Raw genomic sequence first — 25,952 nt, forward strand, 5'->3', positions numbered from 1 at the left:
TGAGAAGCACTGGTTAGTTTTATAAAATGTCCCCAAAGTTGTAATTGTCTAAAGTTCTTTCCCTAGTTAGACTAGGGGTTTAAATCTGGGGGCAGAAGATCACACTAACTGCCATTCTTATAACATCATATTAGAGGTAGATGCTATGAACATATCACTAATGATATCAGCCTTTAAAAAATTATTTACTTTTGGTTGTGCTGGGTCTTCGTTGCTGCATAGGCTTTTTCTAGAGGAGAGGGGGCTCCTCTTCGTTGTGGTGCACGGGCTTCTCATTGCAGTGGCTTTTGTTGCAATGCACAAGCTCTAGGCACACTAGCTTCAGTAGTTGCTGCATGTGGACTCAGTAGTTGTGGCTCATGGGCTTAGTCGCCCGGTGACATGTGGGATGCTCCTGGATAAGGGATCAGACCTGTGTCCCCTGCATTGTCACATGGATTCTTAACCACTGGAGCACCAGAGAAGCCCAAGAAGTGACTTTTGGAAAGCACCCAAGCATGGGATCTGGTAGCCGGTGGAGTCCACCATATGATTAGAGGTTGAAACTTTCAGACCCCCTTTTTCTCTTCTTTGTCACTGTCCCACCTCTGGGATGGAGAGGGGCTAGAAATTGGGCTATGTAATGAAGCCTCCATAAAAACCCAAAAGGAGGGGGTTCAGAGAGCTTCTAGGTTAGGGAATCGGAATGCATCCATGTGTCACTGTGCCCTGCGGGCCCCAAACTCCATGATAACTTTCCCCTCCATATCTCATTTGGCTGTTCATTCATATCCTTTAACATCCTTCGTAATAAATTGGTAATCTAGTAAGTAAACAGTTTTCCTTAGTTCTGTGAGCCATTGCAGCAAATTAATCAAACCTGAAGTAGAGGTTGTGAGAACATAACCAATTGGTCAGAAACACAGGTAACAATCTGGGCTTACAATTCGCATCTAAAGTGGTGGGGGTGAGCAATCTTACAGGACCGAGCCCTCAATCCGTGCAATCTGATGCTCTGAGTAAACGGTGCCTGAATTGGGCTGGATTGTAGGACATCAAGCTGGTGTCCAAAAATTGCTTGGTGGTGTGTGGAAAACCCTTCACACACCTTGTAATTGGTGACCAGAACCCTCTTACCTTCCCTGCTTGGTGGTCTGGAACCTCCCACTCCAAGACTGAAAAACCTGGCTTTCATTGTCTTTCATCCATCTATTTGTTTGTATAATACCAGTATACATGTAGTGGTTTCAGAACTGTTTACCCAGACACCATTTATGTACATCTGTCTCTAGACTTACAGTTTCTACTCATTTCCAGAGTTACTTAGATCAGCTTTCCCCCCCCATACTCTTCAGTGAAGTTTATCATACATTTTTAATATAATGGGTACCTGCGTGTGTACTCAACCACTCAGTCGCGTCTGACTCTTCATTACACTGTGGGCTGTAGCCCACAAGATTCCCCTGTCCATGGGATTTCCCAGGCAGGAATACTGGAGTAGTTGCCATCCCCTTCTCCAGAGGATCTTCCGGACCTGGGGATCCAACCTGAGTCTTTCAACATCTCCTGCATTGGCATGTGGGTTCTTTACCACCAGCACAACCTGGCAAACCCAGAGTGACTGTACTAAATAAAACAGATGTCAAGACAAGAGAAAGAGAAATGTTTCATAATAGAGGGGTCAATTCATTAGGAAGACACACAATCATAAATGTGCTTTAAAATATTGTTACATGAAGCAAAAACAAAATGAACTAAAGGTAGAGACAAATCCACTACCATAATTTTCATTTATCTCATACTCCATATATATTTAACTGCTCAAAAAAGTGAGATTTAAGATAAACCTAGATACTTTCAGATGCTTCCTGAAGTTTTTTGAGAGACAAAAAATTCTTTTATCTATGAATCAGTACATAAAAATTTTAAGATGAGGAGGATGCTGCAGTGTGGTCCCCAGCAGGCTTATCCAGTTTCTTTCCTGAATGAACTCAGCACAAGACAAACTCAATTATTACTCATCTGAGGACACCCTTCCTTCCAGATGTTTACTTTTCAGACATTTTCATCAGGAAAACAATCATAAATGTATGTACTTAACAGGGCTTGAAAATACTTGAAGCAAAACCTGGTGGTACTAATAGAAATAGACACCCTATCTGAGTAATTACTAGAACTAGATTTTTTTTTTTTAATCGGTAAGGACAAAGAATATCTAAATGACAATATCAACCACCTTAACCTAGTAGGCTTTTATAGAATTATACCTTCACAAGTGCAGGAGGGAAAGGAAAAAAACCTAGAGAGAGGAGGAAGCGGGGGAGGGAAAGAGCTAGAGTGCGAGCAACCTCTCTGTGTCCAGATTCTGCTAAGAGTTTGGGGATATTGAGACTTGATGTACCTACGTCCTGCTTGGGTATATATAGGGAGCACCTGCTGTGTGTCTAGCACATGTATTAGGCGCTGTTAGCGCCAAGACGTGTCTCTAAACCCCAGTAGCAGTTCCTCAGAGACACCTCAAACCCTCTATGGCTGATTCATATCAATGTATGACAAAACCCACTGAAAAAATAAAAAATTAAAATTAAAAAAAATAAAGATTAAACGAAATCCTTAAAAAAAAAAAAAAAAAAAAAAAGACACCTCAAACCCAAGCTGGCAGCGGGCACCTCATTCATCCCCGTGCAGCCTCGAAGCCGGTGCCGCTTCAGCTGAACCCTAAGCCGGAGGCCCACGGCGCGCTCCCGCCCTGCCCACTCGCGCCCGCGCTTGCGCATCCCACGCAGCCCGTTAAGGCGAAGACCAGGCCCTCCCTACCCGGGACTACATTTCCCACATGCCTCTGCGCCTAGTTTCCTTCCGGCTTCCTTGCTGGTTTCGGCTCGGAGAGGTGAGTTGGTCTCGTGCACTGAGGAAATGGGCGCGGGGGCGGCGCGGGGGCGGCGCGGTCTCTGTGTGCACCCGGCTGCCGTGACTGTGTAGTTTGTGACGCTGCCCGGACACTGGGTGCTCCGATGCGTCCTCTGTCCTCCTGCTTCAGGGCCGCGCAGATGCAGCGGCCCAGAATGGCTCCGAGTGAGATTTACGAACCCCACAGTGAAGGCCTGTAACAAAAAGAGGCAGAACAACAGCTCTCAGAACCACAGCTTAACCAGATCTCCCTCCCAAGGCAGCGCTCTTGAACTCGGAGAGCGCTTCCAGCCCTGGCCATTGTACTCTGGCCATTCTCTCCGATGCCGGGAAGGCACAGCTTCACCCCAGGCTCCCTCTTATTTCTATCGGATAGTGTGTGTGATGGATGGTGGGAGCCAGGGTCGTAGCGGGGGTGTGTCCTTAGTCTGACCTGGCTGAGCTCGGGAAAAAGGCTCACTGCGTCGATTCCCGTCACCGTCCCCCAATCTTTAGAAAGGAGGAAATCTATATGATGTTTCCTCTTTGTTCCATGAAGTGTAATTTTAATTTTTTTTCTAGACCCGGGGACATTTGCTTCTGTGAAAGAAGTAAAAGATAGGTCAGACTAAGACAAAAAGCAATCCTGCTGTTAATCTGGTTGAGAGAAAAGACAGACAAAACTAACTACACAGTTAATAGAAAACGTTACTACTGCGCAGGTCACGCAGCAGTTGTAAAATGCCATAAAGACTCCCTTTTTGAGAGCTTATAGCTTTCTTCCCAGTGTTGCTCCAGACCTGCCGCTCAGTTTTTATTTTATTTTGGGGGATAGCCGCTTGCTAAACTACCCTCACTTCACTAATAGCCCTCAATCTCCAGTTAGTCCCTGCCTATCTTGTTCTCCCACTTCAGTAGCAGCGGTCATTCCAGAATGGTTCCCCACAGCCTCAGAATCCTTCAGCTGGAGCACAACTGTTTACAAAGGGGCTTTTCTTATCCCTCTCCTCTGTCACATTCCAATGAATTTCTTCCCTCTCTTGAATCAGTCCTATTTTGTTGAAGTCTGCAGGCTTATTCCAGGTAGTGTTTAGCTGGTTAGGCTTTAACAACCAGCTGAAATATCCTACCCATTGGCCTGGTATTTTGTTTTTCCTTCCCAGTGAATGATGGAGAAGATGAGGGTAGAACCCTGACTCCTATCAAGGGTAGCCTCTCCTCTCCATTGACTATTCAGATGAACACTTGGCAATCATTTAATTCCGCCTGTGAGCGGTTGCTTTCTAATAATTTAAGTGATCTGCAGGTCATACAGGGAGGCTAACTGCATAGCATTATTTTAGGCTGTCATTTATTGAGAAGATTACAGTTTAGTTGGAATCATACCCTAGATGTCCTTGGTCTTTTCCACTGCCCTGAGGTCAAAGCAGGAAAAGATAGGAGAATGTTTAATTGGTGACAAAGTCTTAGCTTTTCGGGCCTTTAGGAGTGGCAAGGTGATAGATTTTTAATAGAGAAATTTGTGTTAACAAGAGAAGGGAGATATTAGTAGGAAGGAAGGAAACCATTAGTATAGAAATTTGATGAGTGATTTGAGGTTTTTGACAGCGTGTGTGTGTTTCAGGTCACATATTTATGTGGTCTTATGAAAGGGAGTTTACTGTAGTGGCAGTAGTGTGAGTCATGGAGCTGAATTATCTGGATTCTAATCCTAACTTGCCAATTAGAACTGGGTGAAGTTGGGGCAGTTCATTTCATCTCTTTGCACCACTATTCCTTCATCTGTAAAAGGATAATAACAGAACCTACTGCATAGGATTGCTATGAAAAGGTGAATTAACATATGTAAAGTCCTCGGATGATGCTTGACCCATAAATGCTCAATAGATTTAGTTGTTATTATTAAATTGTAATTCCATATTTTTCCTCATCACCCAGATTCAAAAATTATGAGGATTTTGCCACGTGTGCTTCAGCCGTCCTCATGCTCTCTGTCCTTTTGTAAATTGTTGTTAATCAAGAGGAATTGCCTACCAACCTGAAGTTTTGAAATTTATTAGCATTATGAGGAAGAGTGGGGCTGAGAAGCTCAAATTTTTTGTGGAAGAATAAAGAAAGAGCAGAAGAGAATTTTCTTTAATAATTGTGGGAAGGAGTATGTATGAAGTAGTATTCTTCATTTTCAGTAATATAGCTGACTTTTATTAAATGTTTATTTGTAACTTTAGTGTGTTACTATATATATATATGTAGAGTCTTATTTAATACTCATAACAATGCTTTGGGATAGAATCTATAGTTATCACCATTTTTTATAGGAGGAATCTAAGGCTGCAAAGTAACATGTCTAAGGTGACACAGTTTGATAACTATGAGAGCTGAGATTTATATCCTAGGAATTTGACAGCAAAGCCTATGTTAGTAATTACAACAGTATACCAAATCTCATCATTATGTATACTTAAATCTTTCCCACTTTACTTAGTAATCCATTATCAGTAGTAGGAATGCATAGTCGTGCTCAACTCTGTGATCTCATGGACTGTAGCCCGCCAGGCTCCTCTCTCCATGGGATTTTCCAGGCAAGTATACTGGAGAAGGCTACCATTTCATCTTCCAGGGAATCTTCCCAACCCAGGAATCAAACCTGTGTCTCCTATGTCTCCTGCATTGGCAGGTGGATTCTTTACCACTGCACCACTTGGGAAACCCAGTCCATCATGAAGGGGGAGATATTGATCTAATGACAGTAAACACTGTCAAGTTACGTCCATAGTTATGAGGTCTCTGGAGGTGCGTGGATTTCATACAATAAGATTTATGCCTTACAGGTTTTATTTTGATTATGTTACTTGCACAGTTAGACTAGTAGGACAAGAAGATCTAGTAGCAGTTGGAGGGCTTCATAGGCATCTTAGCCCAAAGTATTGGTTCAGAAGCAAAATAAACCCATTTGCCAGGATGCTGTGAAAGGAAGCAGTCATGAGACTGCTATCAGTGCCTAAAAGACATCAGTCAGGGACTTCCTGTCTTTCTTTTCTAGGTAGTATTCTTAAAACATGGGCTTCGCTGGTGTCTCAGTGGTGAATCCACCTGCCAAGCAGACGCAAGTTCAATCTCTGGGTTGGGAAAATCCCCTGGAATAGGAAATGTCAACCCCACTCCAGTATTCTTGCCTGGGAAATCCCTTGGACAGAGGAGCCTGGCAGGCTAAGGTCCATGGAGTCACAGAGAGTGGATGAGACAGAGCATGTGCACACATCAAAGCTTGGATTTCTTTAGACTCCCTGTGCTCTCCTCCAGTTTGAATATGAGAGTGGTGAGGAGTATTTTGGAAGCAGGAATGGAAGAAGAAAACTCCTACTAACATAAGTCATTTGGGGGAGCTCTGAGGCACCTCTGGTTTTATCGCTGCTTTGTCTTCTTCCAGATCTGGCTTATCTGAACTCTGCAGATCTCTAACAGAAATCTTGAAAAGGACTGACCAGTACTTGCAGTTTGAAACAATGGCCCATGTAAGTTGATGTTTCTTCTTCCTTTTTGAAATATTGCCTGTTTCTAGACCATGTGTACATACTCATTCCTTATTCTGAAACTTCTGTTTAATGGAACTCCATTCAATAACCTACTCTAGTCCCTCTCATTCCTGTGAGAGTTGGAGACAAATATCCCAGTGTCCCCTCTGTGTCCCCTTTTCTTTTTTTCCACTAATGTGGATCATCTTCTGTCAAGAGCCACGAGAGAGCAAAAGTAAATTGCCTTAAGAAAAAAGCAAAAAAAAAAAAAAACCACAAAAAACAAAATTATAAAAAAAGAAAAAAGCAGGTAATTTCTGCTGAATGTCCCCCGTTAACATTTTTTATCTTAGTTTTTTAATACCTAAACTTTAGCAAAAGCATATTTCTCTGAAAACAGTGATTTTTGGTCTGATTTTATATGGAAACAATTTATATCTCCAGGGACTTCCTTGGTGGTCCAGTGGTTAAGACTCTGCACTTCTAACTACAGGGGACATGGGTTCAATTCCTGGTCGGGGAAATAAGATCACACATGCCATGTGGCATGGCCAAAAACAAACAAACAGCAGCAACAAAAATTTACATCCCCAGTACAGAATGTAACATCTTTTTAAAGTTTTTAAAAATTTTTTATTGATGCAAAACATACATAGAGAATAGTGCTCAAATCCTAAGTGTGCAGCTAAATGAATTTTCATAAATTGAATATATCTGTTGTATCAGCCCTCAGGAGAAGAAAGAGAATGTTATTGGCATTCAGATACCCCCCTTTCGGTTACTTTCTACCCACCCCGTCCAAATGTAACCCTGACTTTGAATACCCTATAATAATTTTGCTTATTTTGAGGACTTTATATAAGTGAAATCATATAGTTCAATGTAACTTTTTAAATTTAAAAAACAGAAAACAACATACAGGAAGTCTTATTGTATTCCAAATACAATTGCTGAACCATCAGAACCATCTGCAGATGTTTTGAAATGCTTGCAAATATCATCAAAGGGGATGTGTTTAATTGGTGTTGCTGGCAGAAGGGGAGGCATAAGAGCATCGTATAGAGTATGAGTCATTCCTCCATTATATTCTTATTAGAAATGCACTTTCATGGTGCATATCCCATGTAGCCCCTGTTTTTGTCATTTTGTAAAATGAGTTCCTAAAAAGTTGGAAAAGTATCGAAGAAAATTGTGGAGAAACAGAGCAAGTGAGAAAAAAAAATTTGGTAAAAGAAATAGCAAAGCCAAAAGAAAGTACGAAAACCAAAGATATCATATGTGCATGACCCATGCGTACTGGAGTTCTGTCCTGGGGGAAATGTGAAGCTAGTGGGAGGGTTGAAATTAATGTATAATGCAATATAATTCTTTGCTTTAATATGGTAGGAAAATAGGCACCCACCCAAAATGGTGGGAACATTATGTAGTGTTAGAATGTCTTGATTTTCAGCAATGGATTATTGATACAAAGTGGGAGATCCCTTTTTGAACTTTCCTTGAAAATCTTGTGGTTTAAAAAAAAAAAAGAAAATCTTGTGGTTTGATGAAAGAGAGAATTTGGTCTTATTTGACTGCTGATAGGGAAAACACCAAACTTCTCCACAAACCTGAGTTTTTAAAATATGTAACAAGATTTCATGTTGGCCAAAATATTAGTGCATTGAAATGTTATGGTATGTAAGGCTTTGTAGAGGGTGGAAGAGGTAGGGATTTGATTGAGGCCTCGTTTGTGAGGCTTAAAATTTCATATGCTGCCTTGATATCTTGTCAAGCCTCCAGAGACCTAACTAAGAGTTTCCCTGCTCTCCCCAGATGAGGCCCCCATTTACCTGGCTAGTTCCTCTATTCGCCAGACCAGCTGAACCTCTCCTGGTCCTTAACTTAGTAAGTCACCTCCTTGCCAGCCCACAGAATTATTCAAACAAGCCATCACATCATCCTGCATTGGCCACAGAATCCATCATCCTCTTCTCACTATAAAGCCTGCCTCCCACAGATCCTGCTTGTTCACCCTATTCCTGAGTATATCCCCTGTGTGGCCCTATATGACGTGTAATGTCTTCCTCTCCTGGGCTGTGAGTGTATGTGACTAATAAATTGCCGTCAGTCACATCTTTCAGGTGTCAGATATTCAGTCATCTCACACTGTTTAGGATCCCTCCCTCACGAGTGGGCTGAGTAGGAGGTGATCAGAACCAGACAGCAAATAGAGAGATCAAGAATTATCTCCAGGAAACCCTGAGAGAAGAATACTAGGAGCAGAGTCCATTGTACAGTTTTACCAGATGTGCTGGTTTTGAGCAGGGTTTCTCAATTTTGAAACTACAGTTGCTGTTTGAACAGTGCAGGGATTAGGGGCGCTGACCCTCTGGGTGATTGAAAATCTGGCCCTCTGTGTATGCCATCCCTTCATATCTGGAATTCCTCATTATCTGCAGTTCCACATCCATAGATTCAGTGAACCTAGAATTGCATCAAATTGTAGTATTTATGACTGAGGAAAATACACATAGAACTGGTACCATGAATTTCAAATCCTTGTCGTTCAAGTGTACTTGAACTGTACTAATATTTTGAACCAGAGAATAGTTTACTCCGGCGTAGTGTCCTCTGCATTGCTGGATGTCTAACAGTATCCATGTTAGACATTTATTAGATGCTTCTAACACTCACACCGCTCTCCCCAGTTGTGCCAATCAGAATTGTCTCTGAACGTGGCCGGATGTCTTCTTGGAAGTAAAATCACTCCTCATTGCTAATCATGATCCAGAGTGCTATTTTTAACACTCAGGGCTTCCCTGGTGGCTAAGATGGTAAAATAATCTGCAGTGCAGGAGACCTGGGTTCAATCTGGGTCTCCTTGGGTCGGGAAGATCCCCTGGAGGAGGAAATGGCAACCCACTCCAGTATTCTTGCCTGGGAAATACCATGGACAGATAAGCCTGGTGAGCTGCAGTCTGTGGGGATCGCAAAGAATCAGACATGACTGAGCGACTAAACATGCACACACTCTCTAACTCAGAAGTGAGGAAAGGTGTTCAGTGAGGGATGATGAATGATAAAAAGCTAAGAAGATCATACAGATGCATAAATAATGTATTAGTTGCTCAGTCGTGTCCGACTCGTTGTGACCCCATGGACTGTAGCCTGCCAGATTCCTCTGTCCATGAGTGTAAATAATAGTGTAGAATGTGAGGGTTGAGGAAGATTTTTGAGATTGTATTGAATCCAGAAATCTAAAGAGAGAGCGAAGAAAGATTGAATTTAATGCATTCGAAATGTGGACTGCCATGTAGCAAATTTTAAAAAATATACTAAAGAATTTGTCATAGTAGGCAAAGTGCTTATAATAAAATCTGATTTTATGACAAACTTGAGTCATTTTCTGAGAGATTTTGTAGTGCATTTGGGAGAAATTTTTATTAAAGTTTTTTCATTATCAGTGAAGGGAAAAGAAGATAGAGGATCTCATATTTCTTAAGAATTTGTGGTGGAGAAACAGCTTGCTAAAGGCTTGTGTGCACTGTTTCATTTCATTGGGACTTCTTTTGGTTAATTTATTCCTTTCCAGATATTTTTGGGTAAAAATTTAACCTTATCTGCAGTCACAGGATGGTTTATAACATGCAGCACTGTGTTTCAGTGATGCTAATTTTCTTACTGCCTCATTCACATGGCATAAATTTGCTTGCTCTGGGCTTCCCCTGGTGGTCCAGTGGTTAAGAATCCACCTGCCAACGCAGGGGACATGGGTTTGATCCCTGGTCTGGGAAGATCCCACCTGCCTCAGGGCAACTAAGCCCATGTGCCACAACTACCGAGCCTGCGAGCCCTAAAATATGTGCCCTGCAACAGGAGAAGCCACTGCAATGAGAAGCCCAGGCACCACAACTAGAGGGTAGCCCCCAATCACTGTAACTAGAGAAAGCCGGAGTGCAGCAATGAAGACCCGGCACGACCAGAAATAAATAACAAATAAATAAATAAATGTGCTTGCTCGGTGCTCCCTCCCTCTCTGCAATGCAATCATTGATCCCCTCTCTATTTATAAAAAAAATATTTCATGTATTTTCACAAGTAATACATGAGTTTTATTTTTTTCAGGGTTCAGTGACTTTCAGAGATGTGGCCATTGACTTCTCACAGGAAGAATGGGAATTCTTGGACTCAGCACAGAGGGACTTATACAGGGATGTGATGTGGGAGAATTACAGCAACTTCATCTCTCTAGGTAAGGCAGATTATCTCAAATTATACTGACTTTCTCTTCTATCAGTATGAGGACTGTGTTTTGAGAAACTAGATAAAATTTTTCTCTCTGTTCAAAGGAATGGTTTAAGTCTCATTAAGTTGGAAATAGGGCCCTCCTTTTAACACTGTCGTTCTCAGGCTCAGCAGGCTAGGTCCTTCAGACTTCCTTCAGGCTCTATTGTTTCCACGTTTCCTTAGTACACAGGGACTGGGTTTGAATTTTGGATTTTTTTTTTTCAACAGAAACATTGTCCAAGAAACCAGAATTCAATTTGTATTTGAACTAAGAATTGATGGAGCTCCTTTTTAATCCACCTGTGAAGAGACTATCTAGACACAGGGATTCTGAATCTCTTTTAAAAATCAGAGTAGCCTGTAGAATTTACATAGTAAGAGATGAATCCACATAGTTCATCTAAAACTCAAGTAAATGCATTCTGTTTTGTATAACAGACAAAACAGTTCTACTTGCTTTGTGGTTGAAGGTTAAAAGTCTAAGAACTTTACATTTAATATTAAATTAATATCCTAGTAAGTATCTGAGGATGTCTCAGGAAGCCTCTTATTCTTCTCTCAGCCAATTGATAACAATAGAAATCAACTGCTAATATACACATATATTATGTGTATATGTAACAGGCTTCCCTGGTAGCTCAGATGGTAAGGAATCTGCCTGCAGTGCAGGAGACCTAGGTTCCGTCCCTGGGTTGGGAAGATCCACTGAAGAAAGGAATGACTACCCACTCCAGTATTCTTGCCCAATTCCATGGATGGAGGAGCCGTGGACTGGCAGGCTACAGTCCATAGGGTCACAAAGAGTTGGACATGACTGAGTGACTTTCACTTTCATATATATAAATGTGTATATTTGTACTTAGGTACTATTCTGAGCATTGTATATTTCTAATTAATCCTCACAACAACTCTATGAGAAATGTACTATTATCCTTATTTCAGATGAGAAAATTTAGGCACAAAAGGTTAATAATTTGCTGAGGCAACATTGCAACAAAGGCAGGATGAACCCGTACTATCTGGATCCTTATTTTGTGTTCTCAACTATTAAATAAGACTGCCTCTCAGCAGAGCTTGTATGAGTTTAAATTGTTTTAAAGCCTGTTCTTGACTATCTGGTGTCTGTTCTTAGTGGTCCTGAGGTTACCCTAGTGTGAGTGTTCTTCAACTTCCTAGCATTTCTTTGTATACTTTATAAAATACCATTTTGAACTACTAGTTTATTATAAATGTAGCCAAATCTGAACCTAAGGACTTTGGGGTTTATAATTTCATGTTACGTTATATTTTAAGCAGGACCTTCCATGTCTAAGCCAGATGTGATTACCTTATTGGGTGAAGGGAAGGAGCCCTGGATGGTTGTGAGAGAAGGAACAGGAAGACATCACCCTGGTGAGTGAGGGCTGAGTAGGCATGGGAAAATCATTACTGTAGGTAATAGCCAAGTATGTCAGGGTAGAGAGAGTCCCTTGAGAGTTACAGATCGCTCTTCAAAGCCTGTAAAGTAAAGGCCTAAGACCTTGGAAGCAAATTAAAATCTTTTAAACCTGGGCTAACAAGGGAATTTCTTACTGGCCTTGATTACAACTCTCTATTTCTCACATCATGTTTCTCTCCCACTTCAGAGAAAAAAGCTGTTCTCAGTAGAAGGAAAACAAATGATAATATAAGAGTTAAAATCGGGGGCCGCCCCGCCCCCGGGGTGCTCTGGGTGCCGCGCGGAGACCCTCTGCACACCCGGGAACACGCGCTGCGAGCGGTGCGGAGCGTGCGGCCGCGGTCGGAGCCTGCGCGCCATCTCGGCACCCAGCGCGCCCTGCTCGCCGCGGCCCTGGGGACTGCGGGCGGGTGCCGTCCGGGCGCTGCGCACCGGCCCTGCTCTGCTGCTGGTGCGGAAATTCACAGAAAAACACGAATGGGTAACAACAGAAAACGGTGTTGGGACAGTGGGAATCAGCAATTTTGCACAGGAAGCTTCGGGAGATGTTGTTTACTGTAGTCTGCCTGAAGTTGGGACAAAGTTGAACAAACAAGAGGAGTTTGGAGCTTTGGAAAGTGTGAAGGCTGCTAGTGAACTCTAGTCCCCTCTATCAGGAGAAGTAACTGAAATTAATACAGCTCTAGCAGAAAATCCAGGACTTATCAACAAGTCTTGTTATGAAGATGGTTGGCTGATCAAGATGACATTCAGTAACCCTTCAGAACTAGATGAACTAATGAGTGAAGAAGCATATGAAAAATACATAAAATCTATTGAGGAGTGAAAATGAACCCCTAAATAAACTACTTTGAAACAACTTAATCTAGCATAGTTGTCTTAAATTAGTGGTGGATAGATATTTAAAAAGCAACTTTTAGCAAAAGAAACTACTTGTAACAATATTTCCAGAAGAAAATACCCCTTAACTTTCTAATGCCTTCAGATAAACACTGTGTATCTTTTCCACAGCATCCTGTGATTTTTAGGCTAGGCTCCAGTTATAATATTCAGAATTCCTGAAATTATCTCTGGTAAAACTAATTACAAAAATTATGTAATTCAAGGATAACATGGTTATCTTATACCTTATATGACATTGTAACTTGCTTATACCTATCCTTGGATTTGGGTCAAAAAGATCTTCCCACTAGAAATAACTGCCAGTGGAGAAAAGTTTGTTAGTTGTATAGTGTCCAGTGAAGAATATTACTGTCTTAATTTTGCAATATACTGTGTTTGCTGGTGCTATGTTTATACAGTGAAGCAACAGCCTTACAGGAGAATAAGCAATTTAATAATAAAATAAAATTGAAAAAAAAAAGTTAAAATCAACAGAATAGAAAAAAGAAGTAGAGAAACTTAACAAAATTTAGAGTTGATTTCTCAGTAAGATCAACAAAATTAATAAACACCAACTTGACTAATCAAGAAAAAAAGACAACATAAATTACTAATACCAGGGAAGAAAGAGAGGTTTTTGCTTAACATGTTATATCCATTAAAAGAATAAGAGTGCTCACTTCAGCAGCACATACACTCAAATTGGAACAATACAGAGAAGATTAGCATGGCCCCTGCACAGGGATGACATGCAAATTCATGACATGTTCCATATTAAAAAAAGAGCAAATATCATGAATAACTTTATGCTAGTGAATTTGACAACTTAAATGGAAAAATTCCTTGAAAAATACAAACTTACCAGATCTGACACGAGAGTAAAAAGAAAATATGCAAAACCTCATATCTCCTAAAGTAATTAAGTTCTTTGTCAGAAGTCTTTCCAGAAAGAAAATGCTAGACCCAGATAGTTTCACTGGTGAATTCTATTAAATATTTAAGGAAGTAATAGTATAGTATTACACATATTCCTTCAGAAAAAGAACTTCCAATTCATTTTATGAGACTACTATAATTCTTACACTATGTTCATGAAGGATGTAAGTTTGTAATTCCCTCCCCCCTTGGTAATTTCTATCCTTCTTAAACATAGATGTAAAATGCTTAACAAAATATCAGAAAATTAAATCCGGCAATATATAGAAATTATGACTAAATAGGGTTTACCCCAGGAGATTATGCTTGGTTTAACATTTAAAAATTAATCAGTGTAATTTACCTTATTAACAAAAATGTGAGAAATCATTTGAGTATCTCCATGGATGTAAAAATAGCATATGACAAAATTCAATATCCATTCATGATAAAAACTCTCAGGAAACTAGAAATCGAAGGGAACTTCCTCAGTGTGATAAAGGGCATCTGCTGAAAAAATACTGTATCATTAATTTTATCATATTTGATTGAAGAGTTCCCTCCTAAGACTGAACAAGACAAGGATGTCCAGTCTCCCTGTCCCTACTTAACATTAAATTGAAGGTCCGAGCATTGCAATAAGGCAAGAAAAAGAAATAAGAGATATAAAGATCAAAAAGGAAGAAGTAAAACTATTTGGAGATGGTATAATTATATACTTAGAAAATCCTAAGGAATCAAAACAACATCTACTCAAACTAGTTAGTGAAGATTACAGGGTACAAAGTTAAGCTACAAAAATCAGTTTTGTTTTTATATGTGAAAAAAATTGGAAAATTAAAGTTAAGTCAATTAAGAAAAATTAAAGTAAATTAAATCAGTTTACAGTAGGGTCAGAAAACAAAATCCTGAGGAATAAATTTGAAAAAATGTGCAAAACCTCTATGATAAAAGTCATGGAACCTTGCCAAGATGATCTGATGACTAGAAAGATACCATTCTGGGGATGGGAATTCTGTTATAAAAATGTCAATTGTATAGATGCAACACAATTCCAGCCATAATCCTAGGAACCTTTTTTTTTTTAATTTTGTAGATACTGACAAATTGATTCTAAAATTTATATGGAAGAGCAGTGGACTTAGCATGTCTAAAACAATCTCAAAAAAGGAAGAGCATGTTATAGAACTTAGACTACATGACTTCAAGATACTTTAAGATATATTATAAAATTAAATTAATCAAGACATTGTGTTATTGGCTAAGGATCAGCAAACAGAACAGAGACCCTAGATGTAGACCTCACATGCACTTAGTAGTGTCATTTATTTACTGACAAAGATGTCAAAGTCTTCCAATGGAGAAAGGAAAGTATTTCAACAAATGATACTGGAATAATTGGGGAAAAAATCTTGACCTCATACCACAATTAATTTGAGATAGATTTTAGACCTAAATATAAAAACTGAACATTAAAAAATCTTAAAAGTCAAATATAAAAAATAAAATAAAAATTTAAAAACTAGGTATACATTTTATATGTAAAAAATATAAAAGCAAAATGTAAATGGGCTTCCCAGGGTGGTGCTAGAGGCAAAGAACCTGCCTGCCAGTGCAGAAGACTTAAGACACAGGTTCCATCCCTGGCTTGGGACAATCCCCTGGAGGAAGGCATGGCAACCCACTCCAGTATTCTTGCCTGGAGAATCCCATGGTCAGAGGAGCCTGGCGGGCTACAGTCCATAGGATTGCAGAGTCGACATGACTGAAGTGACTTAGCATGCATGCAAAGCTTTTAGAAGAAAACCCAGGGGAATGACTTGATATTAGGCAGAAGTTTCTTAGGAGAAAGCAGTAACCATAAAAATTAAAAATGCATGTCATAATTTATCCAAATAAAAAACTTTATCTCATCAAAATATACCAATAAAAGAATGAATAAGCAAGTCATAGACTGAGAGAAAATAGTAGTAAAACAAAGGACCAACATCCAATTGATACATTGCACTCAACACTATAATGATAGACAACTCAATTAAAAATGGGTAAAAAGTACATCCATACCATGGAATAACACTTAGCAACAAAAAGGAATATATTCTTAATACATGTGATAATCTGGATGAACCTGGAAGAAATTATGTTGAGTGAAAAAAATAATCATAAAAAGTTATACCATATGACTCTAATTAATATTTATGAAATAATAAAATTATAGAGATGGAAATTGGATTAGTGGTTACCCAGGGTTAGGAAGGTAGGAGGGGGAAAGATGGTTGAAGCTACAAAGGAATAAACGTTGTGGTTATGATACAGTTGAGTCTTGATTGTTGTGAGGGTTAGGCAAGGCTATGTGTTACATTTTGTGTTGGTGACTCAGTCGTGTCCAACTCTTAGTGACCCCACAGACTAGCTCGCCAGGCTTCTCTGTCCATGGGATTCTCCAGGCAAGAATAGTAGAGTGGATTGCCATTCCCTTCTCCAGGGAATCTTCCTGACCCAGGGACTGAACCCTGGTCTACTGCGTTGCAGGCAGATTCTTTACTGTTTGAGCTACGGGGAGGTCCTCAGGCAAGGCTATACATTTGGTAAAATTGCATAGACCTGTCTATAAACACATACGTGAGGGCATGTATAACTGATGAAATCTACATCAGCCCTATGGATTATTCCAAGGGTCATTTCTTGGTTTGAATATTGTATTATAGTTTGTAAGATGTTCACCTTGAGAGGGAGGGTGAAGGGTTTGTGAGACTTCCCTGTACTTTTCTTTGCAGCATCCTGTGAATCTGGAGTTATTTTAAAACAAAAAGTAAATTAAAATGTCCTGTTGGTGATAGGTAAAAGATTTGAGCCAAGAGAGGAGCTGTCCTCTTTCTTGATCAATGACTATAATTCATCATGATCTAAACCTGTACTAGGCAGCTCAGGCTGCCATAACAAAATACCATAGAATAGGTGACTTAAACAGAAATGTATTTTCCCACAATTCTGGTGGCCAGAAGATCAAGGTTAGCATTTTGGGGCCTAATGAGGGCTCTCTTCCTGGCTTGCAAATGGAAGATCTCTCTGTTCCTCCTGTAAGGCCACCAGTACTGTCCTGTCCTATTCTGTCCATCAGTCCTGTGAATTAGGATTCTGCCCTTATTACTTCATTTAACCTTAATTGCCTCCTAAAAGCACTGTCTCCAAATATAGGCACATTGGGTATTTAGGGCTTAAGTGTATTTTGGAGGGACAAAATTCAGTCCATAGCAATGTCTGTATAGGGTCCAATTTCTTTCCAGTCTAGCTAGTATACATACACTTGCTTACCTAAAAATATGTTCATTTATTCAGCAATACTTGTGGTAGTTCCCAGCAGTCTTCTTGTGTACATTTTAATAAGAGTAAGGACATTAAGTTAACAAGTAAATGAATAGTTTTATGTAGTGGCAAGTGTTATTTAGAAAAGTGAGGTGAACAGGAGATAGAAATTGGGAGGTGTAGACAGATTTTTGGGTGTTTGGGGCTTTTTGAAGAGATGATTTTTGAGTGGAGACATGAAAAAGAGCTCAGACCATTTGAATATCTAAAGCAAGAACAGTCCTGATGAAACAGTAAATGCAGAGACCTTGGGTTAGAGGGCAAAGACTTTGATGTTTGAGGAACAGCAAGAAGGCCAGCATGCAAAATTTTATTATCATCCTTACCTTTTTTCTAGATGATCTTTCTTGCAAAGCAGAAATAGCAACACAGTAGTGTAGAGAACAAATGTATGGCTACCAAGGGGGAAGTTCAGGTGGAATGAATTGGGAGATTGGGACTGACATATTGACACTATCAATACTGTTATAAAATAGATAATGATAACCTACTGTATAGCACAGGGAACTCTACTCAGTGCTCTATGATAACCTAAATGGGAAGGAAATCCAAAAAAGATAGGATATATGTAAACATATAGCTGATTCATGTTGGTGTACAGCAGAAACTAATACAACATTATAAAGCAACTATACTCCAATAAAAATTTAAAAAGAAGACGAGGAAGGCCAGGATGATTATTCAAAAGGTAAGTGAGAAGTAGAGTAACAAGATGAAGTCAGAAGGTTAGGCAAGGGCTAGGTCATGTAAAATTTGTGTATCATAGGGGAAGTCATTGTGATAGAAAGCCACTGGAGATTTCTGAGCAGGGGAATGTCATGAGCTGATTTGTCTTATAAGTATCACTCTATAGAGAATAGATCAATTAGGGGCAAGATGAATAGTAGGAAGACCAATTAGGAGGCTATTTTCATTTGTCACAGTGGAATATGGTAGTGGCTTTGATTTGAATGTTACTGGTAGGAGATAGACAGATGTTAGATTCATGGTGGGTTTGCCCAGAATATACTGCTGGGTTGCTCCTTGGTCTGAATCCTCCACACTTGAGGTTGCTCCCACAAGTGGATGTTTTCTTTACCCAGATTGAACTACTCATACAGCCTCCTTCTCCCTATGTGGATAAGGAGCATCTTTGTCTTTGAGTTGGTGCATTTTATCCATCTGTAATCCATAAGTAATTTTCTTATATGTGCTGTGCTTAGTTGCTCAGTCATGTCCGATTCTTTGCAACCCCATGCACTGTTGCCGGGCAGGCCACCCCATGGACTGTTGGCCTGCCAGGCTCCTCTGTCCATGGGGATTCTCCAGGCAAGAATACTGGAGTGGGTTACCATGCCCTCCTCCAGGGGATCTTCCCGACCCAGGGCTTGAACCCAGGTCTTCCTGCTCTGCAAGTGAATTCTTTACTGTCTGTCACCAGGGAAATATATAAACCTTATATATTTAGGTTTAAATCCACTGTCTTTTTTCTGTTTGTTCGGCATTCTCTTTTTTCCCTCTCATGCCTATTTTGGATTAATCAAAATATTTTATTTTAGCTTTTGCCTCTTGAGTCTGTTAGTTATACACACTTCAGTTTTTAATAGTTGCTTTAGAGGTTAGTACATGCATTCTTCACTTACTACATTGTACCTTAGATTAGTTCCTTTATATCTTTCTCAATATTGTAGAGACATTCATAACATTTAGATTCTTTTTATGTATCCTCTACTTTTTTTGCTGTTGTTTATCTTGACTCTATATACATATGGAGCCCCATAGAGTATTAATTTATATACTGTTATTAATACTGATTTACATTTACCTACACAGGTGCCTTTTACAGTGCTCCTCTTTCTTTTCTGTTTGTCAGTCATGTTGTAATTCTCTCTCTCTCTCTTTTTTTTTTTTTTGTAATTCTCTTGGAGGTATTAAAACAATACCTCCTGGAGATATCCTGGAGATATTTTTCCTGTTTTTCCCATAAACTCTTAATATTTGGTGTGTAATTTTACAGAAGATAGGTTTTTTAGGTACACATATGTGTTATTATATTAGCAGGAATACAATGTCTTCTAAAGATGTCTAATCCATTCCCTGGTAATAATGCTGAAAACTCAGCCTCTGCGTGCTGGTGGTGAATCAAACCTCAGAGACAGAGTTTTGGGTGAAATAGAAAAGAATAGCTTTATTTCTTTGCCAGGCAAAGGGGGACACGGTGGGCTTGTGGTTTAAAAATTGTGTATCCCAACCTGGGAGGAGTTGGTGAAGACTTTTATAGCAGTAGTTCAAGATCAGGGTTGCTAATAAGGATCAGGGTGTGTGCAGGGCCTGTATTGCTTTCATTTAATCTGGCCTGATGAGCTTCACTGGTTCCTTTAATCTGGCCTCAGGTGGTGTCTTGATGAGCTTCTCAAGGTTATCAAACTGTCATCTGGAACATCTTCCAATTGCTGGGCGTTTTAGTTCTGCAGAAGAGCTCAAAGATACTGTTATGTGTATCCCTTGTGGTGAAACCAGGACTCTGACCCAAGGTTGCAGTATTGTTTCTTGACTGCCCCTTGTTTCTGCATCCTCTCCCTTCCCTAATTTGTACCTGTTCAGATTTTTCCCTTTGGAATCTAGGGAAGGTCCATGGAGGCTGGAGTCTATTCTCTGCAAAGAAACAGGGGACACAGAAAGGCTACCATGCCCAGGAGCCCCAAAGGGTCCTCCTTGGTTTCAGTAATAGGCATTGTTTTAGGTGCTTTTTATTTCTGTATAGTTTTCTTTCTTCTGGAACAGGAAAACATCATGTGTTTGCTTTCTTGTTTTCTTTCAGACTTGGAGTCCAGATACAGTGCCAATATTTTATCTCCAGAAAAGGACATTTATGAAATATATTCATTCCAGTGGGAGATAATGGAAAGAATTAAAAGCTATAGCCTGCAGGACTCCATTTTCAGAAGTGATTGGGAATGCAAAAACAAAATTGAGGGGCAAAAGGAACCCCAAGAGGGATATTTTGGGCAAGTGAAAATTGCTTCTGAAAAAATGACCACTTACAAAAAGCACAATCTTCTTGCTGAATATCAGAGAGTTCATAATGGAGAAAAGTTATATGAATGTAAGGTATGTAGCAAGACCTTTATTCGACGTTCAACACTTAGTCAACACCTGAGAATTCATACTGGTGAGAAACCTTACAAATGTAAGGAATGTGGGCAGGCCTTTAGGCAGCGTGCACACCTTATCAGACATCACAAACTTCATACTGGTGAGAAACCCTATGAATGCAAAGAATGTGGGAAGGCCTTTACAGTCCTCCAAGAACTGACTCAGCATCAGAGACTTCATACTGGTGAAAAGCCCTATGAATGTAAGGAGTGTGGAAAGGCCTTTAGAGTACATCAACAGCTTGCTCGACATCAGAGAATTCACACTGGCGAGAAGCCCTATGAATGTAAGGCATGTGGGAAGACCTTTAGGCAATGTACACACCTTACTCGACATCAAAGACTTCATACTTCCGAGAAGCTCTATGAATGTAAGGAATGTGGGAAAGCCTTCGTATGTGGTCCAGACCTTAGAATACATCAGAAAATACATTTTGGGGAGAAACCCTATGAATGTAAGGAATGTGGAAAGGCTTTTAGGATATGCCAACAGCTCACTGTCCATCAGAGTATTCATACTGGTGAGAAACCCTATGAATGTAAGGAATGTGGGAAGACTTTTAGATTAAGGCAACAACTTGTTCGCCATCAGAGAATTCACACTCGTGAGAAACCCTATGAATGTATGGAGTGTTGGAAGACCTTTAGTAGTTACTCACAACTTATTTCCCATCAGAGCATTCATATTGGTGAGAGACCTTATGAATGTGAAGAATGTGGGAAGGCGTTTAGACTACTGTCACAACTTACTCAACATCAGAGTATTCATACTGGTGAGAAACCTTATGAATGTAAGGAATGTAGAAAACCTTTTAGACTGCTCTCACAACTTACTCAACATCAAAGTATTCATACGGGAGAGAAACCTTATGAATGTAAGGAATGTGGTAAAGCTTTTAGACTTTATTCTTTTCTTACTCAGCACCAGAGAATTCATACTGGTGAGAAACCCTACAAATGTAAGGAATGTAAGAAGGCATTTAGACAACATTCACACCTTACTCAACATCTGAAAATTCATAATGTAATTTAATACAATGCACGTTATGTTACAGAACATCAGAAAATTCATTTTTGAGAGAATTTGTTTGATGCTCATCATTAAGCATAAAAAATTTATATTACAGAAAAAAATGTTGCTTTAATGGTTGCTTCCACCACCATTCAAGCATTGTCTTCAGCATGTTCATATGAGAAAGTAATATAATGAATGCAGGAAAATCTTTAGCCTTATCTATCTTTATTGCCATTTGACCACTGTATTACCAGTGTATTATTGGATAGGTACTTAAATTTCTGTGCCTCATTTTGCTCACTTGTAAAATGGTGATAGTAGTATCTATGAATATTAGCTATTTATTGCTGCATAATAAAATACCACAAACTTAGTAGCTTAAAATAATATACATTTATTATCTCAGTTTCTATGGGTCAGGAGTCTAGGCATAACTTAGTTGGGTCCTCTGCTTCAGGGCCTCTCACAAGGCTAAAATCAAGGTTTCAACCATGACTGAGTCTCATCTGAAGGCTCAACTGGGGAAGAGATCCACTTCTAACCTCACGTGGTTCTTGGCCAAATTAATTTCCTGAGGGCTGTTGCACTGAGGTCTTCAGATTCTAGCTGGCTGTTGGCTGGAGGCTGACTTCAGTCAGGTCCTTGCTACATGAGCCTCTTCAGCATAACTGCTTGCTTCATCAGAGAATGCAATCCAAGAAAGCAAGAGTTTGCTAGCATCAAAGAAGCTATCATCTTGTGTTTCTAATAATTGAAATGACATTATTTCATTACCTTTGCTACCTTCTATTGCTTGGAAGTAAGAAACTAGGCTGCCCTATACTCAAGGGAACAGGTTTATAGAAGAGTATGAATCCCAGGAGGAAGGGATCACTGGGGCCAGTTCAGAGTCAGCCTGCTGTATCATTGTGAGGATTGAGTAGTTAATACTTGGAAAAACAGCAGCCATATAGCATGTTTTCTGTAAATATTATCTATAGTTGTTATTAACATCATTAGTGTTAGTGAATTCATATGAAAGGAAGATCCTATAGAAGTAATAAATGTAGAAATGCCTTCTGTCACTGCTCAGTACTTACTAAACTTAAGATTATTCTGGATAAAATCTAGGAGGTTATATTGAATGCAGGAAGTTCTTCATCACTTGAGCTGCATCAGAAATTTCATGCTGAAAAGAAACCTGATGAATTTCATGCATATGAGGTTAAGAATATAGTGGTTGAAGAAGCAAAGAGAAATATGAAATTGTTTTCCCATAATAAATTACAAGGTAAATGTTTTATAATCTGTTTTCTCTGACCACCACTCAAGATTAATTAGAAACTATCCAAAAGATGGCAAAAAAGAAACTAACCACTTGGAAATATAATTGTGTATGTGTGTGTGCATATGTGTGTGTATATGTTACTCTTGTAGAAAGAAAGAAAACATTCCATTACAACTAGTAAGCTTTTTGATGCTCATAGTATCCCATCTTCAACCGGTAGGAGTTGGTTTTTTTGACATGACCCCAATTGCAGTTTGATAGTTTACTTGGTTATGGCTGCCTAATTTGGTCAGCTTGGAAAGATGCTTGGGTACCAATTCATTCTGAAAACTAATAAATAAAGGGAAAAGTATTTATTTTGCTTTTTCCATGTGAATCAGGTCTCAGGGTCACCCAAAATTCATCAAACTAAAATTTTTTTTAATTTAATAAATCTTACCAGTAAATACAGAAAAAAAATTGATATTTGGATTCGAAAAATCATTTTCTATTTCCTAATTTAAAGAATAATGTCCAGAAAGTGATCTTCAAGGGATATTAAAACTATTTGGGGAAAGAGTTTATAGTGAGAACTTTATATTGGATTTATCAAGCTGACCATCTCTAAGCCCTTTGGCTGATTTGAACATCTATAAAAGTGGAACTGTCAGACAGTATGCACCTCCTGGTATAATGCAGTTAGGAAGTACATGTCACTACCTATGAAGTTTTCTTGCCAAAATAATGAACAGAAGGAATCAAACTTTCAAATCAAAAAATTTTTTAAACCCAAGAATTTGAGAAATAGATGAACAAAGTAAATGATACCACAGGAAGCAGCCAAGCAGATCCAGAATGTATAAAATTCCCAAAACAATTCCCAAAATTGACCTGATTTCTTCAACTATTGAGTGGCATGAAAAAAGAAGGGCACTGTTACCAGATTTTAATAAAAGACTGGAGGCACATCAACTAAATTCAACATGTGGGCATTATTTGGACCCAGATTGAATAAAATGTAAAAAGACATTTTGGAGACTGGGGAAAACGTGGACATGCACTGAGTATTAAGTGATTTTTAGAAATACTAGTTTTGTTGTTTAGTTACTAAGTTTTTCCGTGGACTGTAGCCCACCAGGCTTCCTCTGTCCATGGGATTTCCCAGGCAAGAATACTGGAGTGAGTTGCCATTGCCTTTTCCAGGGGATTTTCCAGAATCAGGGGATCTTCCCAACCCAGGGGTCAAACCTGAATCTCTCGAGTCTCCTGCATTGGCAGGTGGATTCTTTACCACTGACGCCACCCAGGAAGCTCAATAATAATATCAATGTGGTTATTAAAAAATAAAAGATTTTATGATTACAAATAAACATATAGGAAATGGTAAGATACCCAGATTTGTATTGAAATATTCCAGCAAAAGAAAAATAATTGGCAAAGAGAGCTAGAAAGTATCAAAAGATTGGTAAAATGTTAATAATTACTGAAGTAGAATGGTTGTTTATGGGGGGTTCATTGTTCTAATATTTTTACTTTTTTATGTTTGGAAGTTTCAATAATAAAATATTTAAAATCAAAACAAATTATACACTGCTTCAGAAATCATTGTTAATAAGATGCCTGCGTATATGAACTTGTCCGATGTCACCAAAATTCTATTCAGTGAGGAACTTATGCCCCTGAATGCATTAAGGAAATCTTGTTTGTAGGCCTAGGCTTCATCTTCACTTTTCCACAGCCATCAAAGCTGGGCCTGTCACATGGATAAATGTGTTAAAGGAATGAGTAAACCTTTATGTCAAGAAACCAGGAAAAGAACAAAGTAAAACCAACAGAAGAGTAAATTTAAACTTAGAATTAAGGGGTTAGATACTATTAGACTTAATCCAATCTTAATGACTATATCTTGGCAAGTCTAATCAATGAAAAGAAAATGAAATATGAAACAGCATTAATGATGACAAAAGGGACATTACTACAGATTATCAAGAATTTTTTCTTTTAATTCTAAGGTAACACTCTTTGTATGTACAATATGTATTCCAATATATGTCAAAACATAGAGGGATTGCATTTTCATCTCTTAAGAATGTTAATCACAACTGACTGTGCTCTAGAACCCAAACAGACCAACAAATAAATGTGTGTGTATGAAGTTCCTGTTGAAAAAAATCTGATAGTTGCATAGGTGAAAGTCTTAAGAAACAGATAATCCTTAACAGGATTTTAGCAATTAATTTTGCACAGGTAAAATAGCCCTGATATAAAACTAGATGAGGATAACTCCTAAAGAGCAAAATCTAGACCAGCTTCGTTTATGACAAGTCTATTAATTCTAAATAGTTGTATTTAGAATTTATTACAAAATCAGTCTTCATTAATAGGTTAGTGTTTTGCCTTTTCCAAGCACAAAATATCTCCAGAAGGCCTGTGTTTAACCTAGCACAAGACCTTAACCCAACATTCTCCACAAGTTTGTTTCAGGGATACTAATCCATGAGGATATTTGGGGGGGAAAAGGTATTGTGGGGAAAATCATGAATGAAACAAAGGATAAAATATCTATTTTGGGGGGGGGGGAATCCAAGTACCTTAAGAGGTAAGCCAGCTTGTTAAAAGATGTATTGAAGATGTATTTTCATTTAACACAGTGTATCTCAAATTTACTTCACTGTGCAATTCTCTCACTCCAAATATCTCTTAACACCTTTAGAGTGTGAACCATTTTGGTAGATGTTACCATAACCACAGTGAGTGTCTTGAAGGATGTCATTTCAGACATTATGGTGAGTGAGTGTGTTGCGGAAGCGTAAGGAAGGTCACTTTTCTCCGCAGCTCACATCATACTCTGAAAGCAGCTTCCGGCTTGAATACTGGGCTAGTGCTTTTCTACAGAGCGGAAACGATTTCAGCCTGGTCCTCGGTAGTGTATGTTTTAAACATGCTGAAATACTCTATTAAACAGTGATTAGGGCATAAGTGATTTTTCATTGTAATAAAAATATTAAATATCATTTTGTGTATTTTTTTTCTTTATAGTTAAGATTTTCTCAAAGGTGCATATCTAGAAGTGCTTTGTAGACTTTGCTTCCCATATTGCCAGATTGTTGCCCCATCCTTGCACAAATTTTGAATCCCTTCAGTTACTAAAGATGAGTGTCTGTATTACCTGATTACAAGCAAATTGAGCACATTTTTTCATATGTGTTTATTGACCAATCATATTTTCCTAAAAGTGCTTTTTTTATTCACGTACTTTCTCTGTTTCTTTTTGGGTTTTCCCATTGATTTTTTAGGATTCCCCAAG

At 39.0% G+C, this 25,952-nt stretch overlaps 1 protein-coding gene, 1 non-coding gene and 1 pseudogene across 4 annotated transcripts; all 3 read left to right on the forward strand.

Annotated features, from left to right (window-relative positions):
• Positions 1-2,832: 2,832 nt before the first annotated feature.
• Positions 2,833-25,762, forward strand: ZFP14 (ZFP14 zinc finger protein). Of its 3 annotated transcripts, none has more exons than XM_065925888.1 (5): positions 2,833-2,869; positions 6,299-6,383; positions 10,488-10,614; positions 11,943-12,041; positions 20,051-25,761. In XM_065925888.1, the coding sequence occupies exons 2-5, from the start codon at positions 6,375-6,377 to the stop codon at positions 21,415-21,417; spliced, it is 1,602 nt and encodes a 533-aa protein (XP_065781960.1). In that variant the 5' UTR covers positions 2,833-2,869; positions 6,299-6,374; the 3' UTR covers positions 21,418-25,761. The 3 variants fall into 3 exon arrangements, with proteins under 3 accessions (XP_065781960.1, XP_065781961.1, XP_065781962.1); XM_065925889.1 differs by having other exon boundaries at positions 11,946-12,041; XM_065925890.1 differs by lacking the exon at positions 11,943-12,041 and having other exon boundaries at positions 20,051-25,762.
• On the forward strand, positions 12,063-12,913 carry LOC136159203 (glycine cleavage system H protein, mitochondrial pseudogene; annotated as a pseudogene).
• On the forward strand, positions 13,642-13,748 carry LOC136162076 (U6 spliceosomal RNA). The gene has a single exon (XR_010661926.1). It is a non-coding gene; the product is annotated as a U6 spliceosomal RNA (small nuclear RNA).
• Positions 25,763-25,952: the final 190 nt, after the last annotated feature.

Source organism: Muntiacus reevesi, chromosome 2, assembly GCF_963930625.1.
Source record: "Muntiacus reevesi chromosome 2, mMunRee1.1, whole genome shotgun sequence".
In the NCBI taxonomy this organism is placed as follows: Eukaryota; Metazoa; Chordata; class Mammalia; order Artiodactyla; family Cervidae; genus Muntiacus; species Muntiacus reevesi.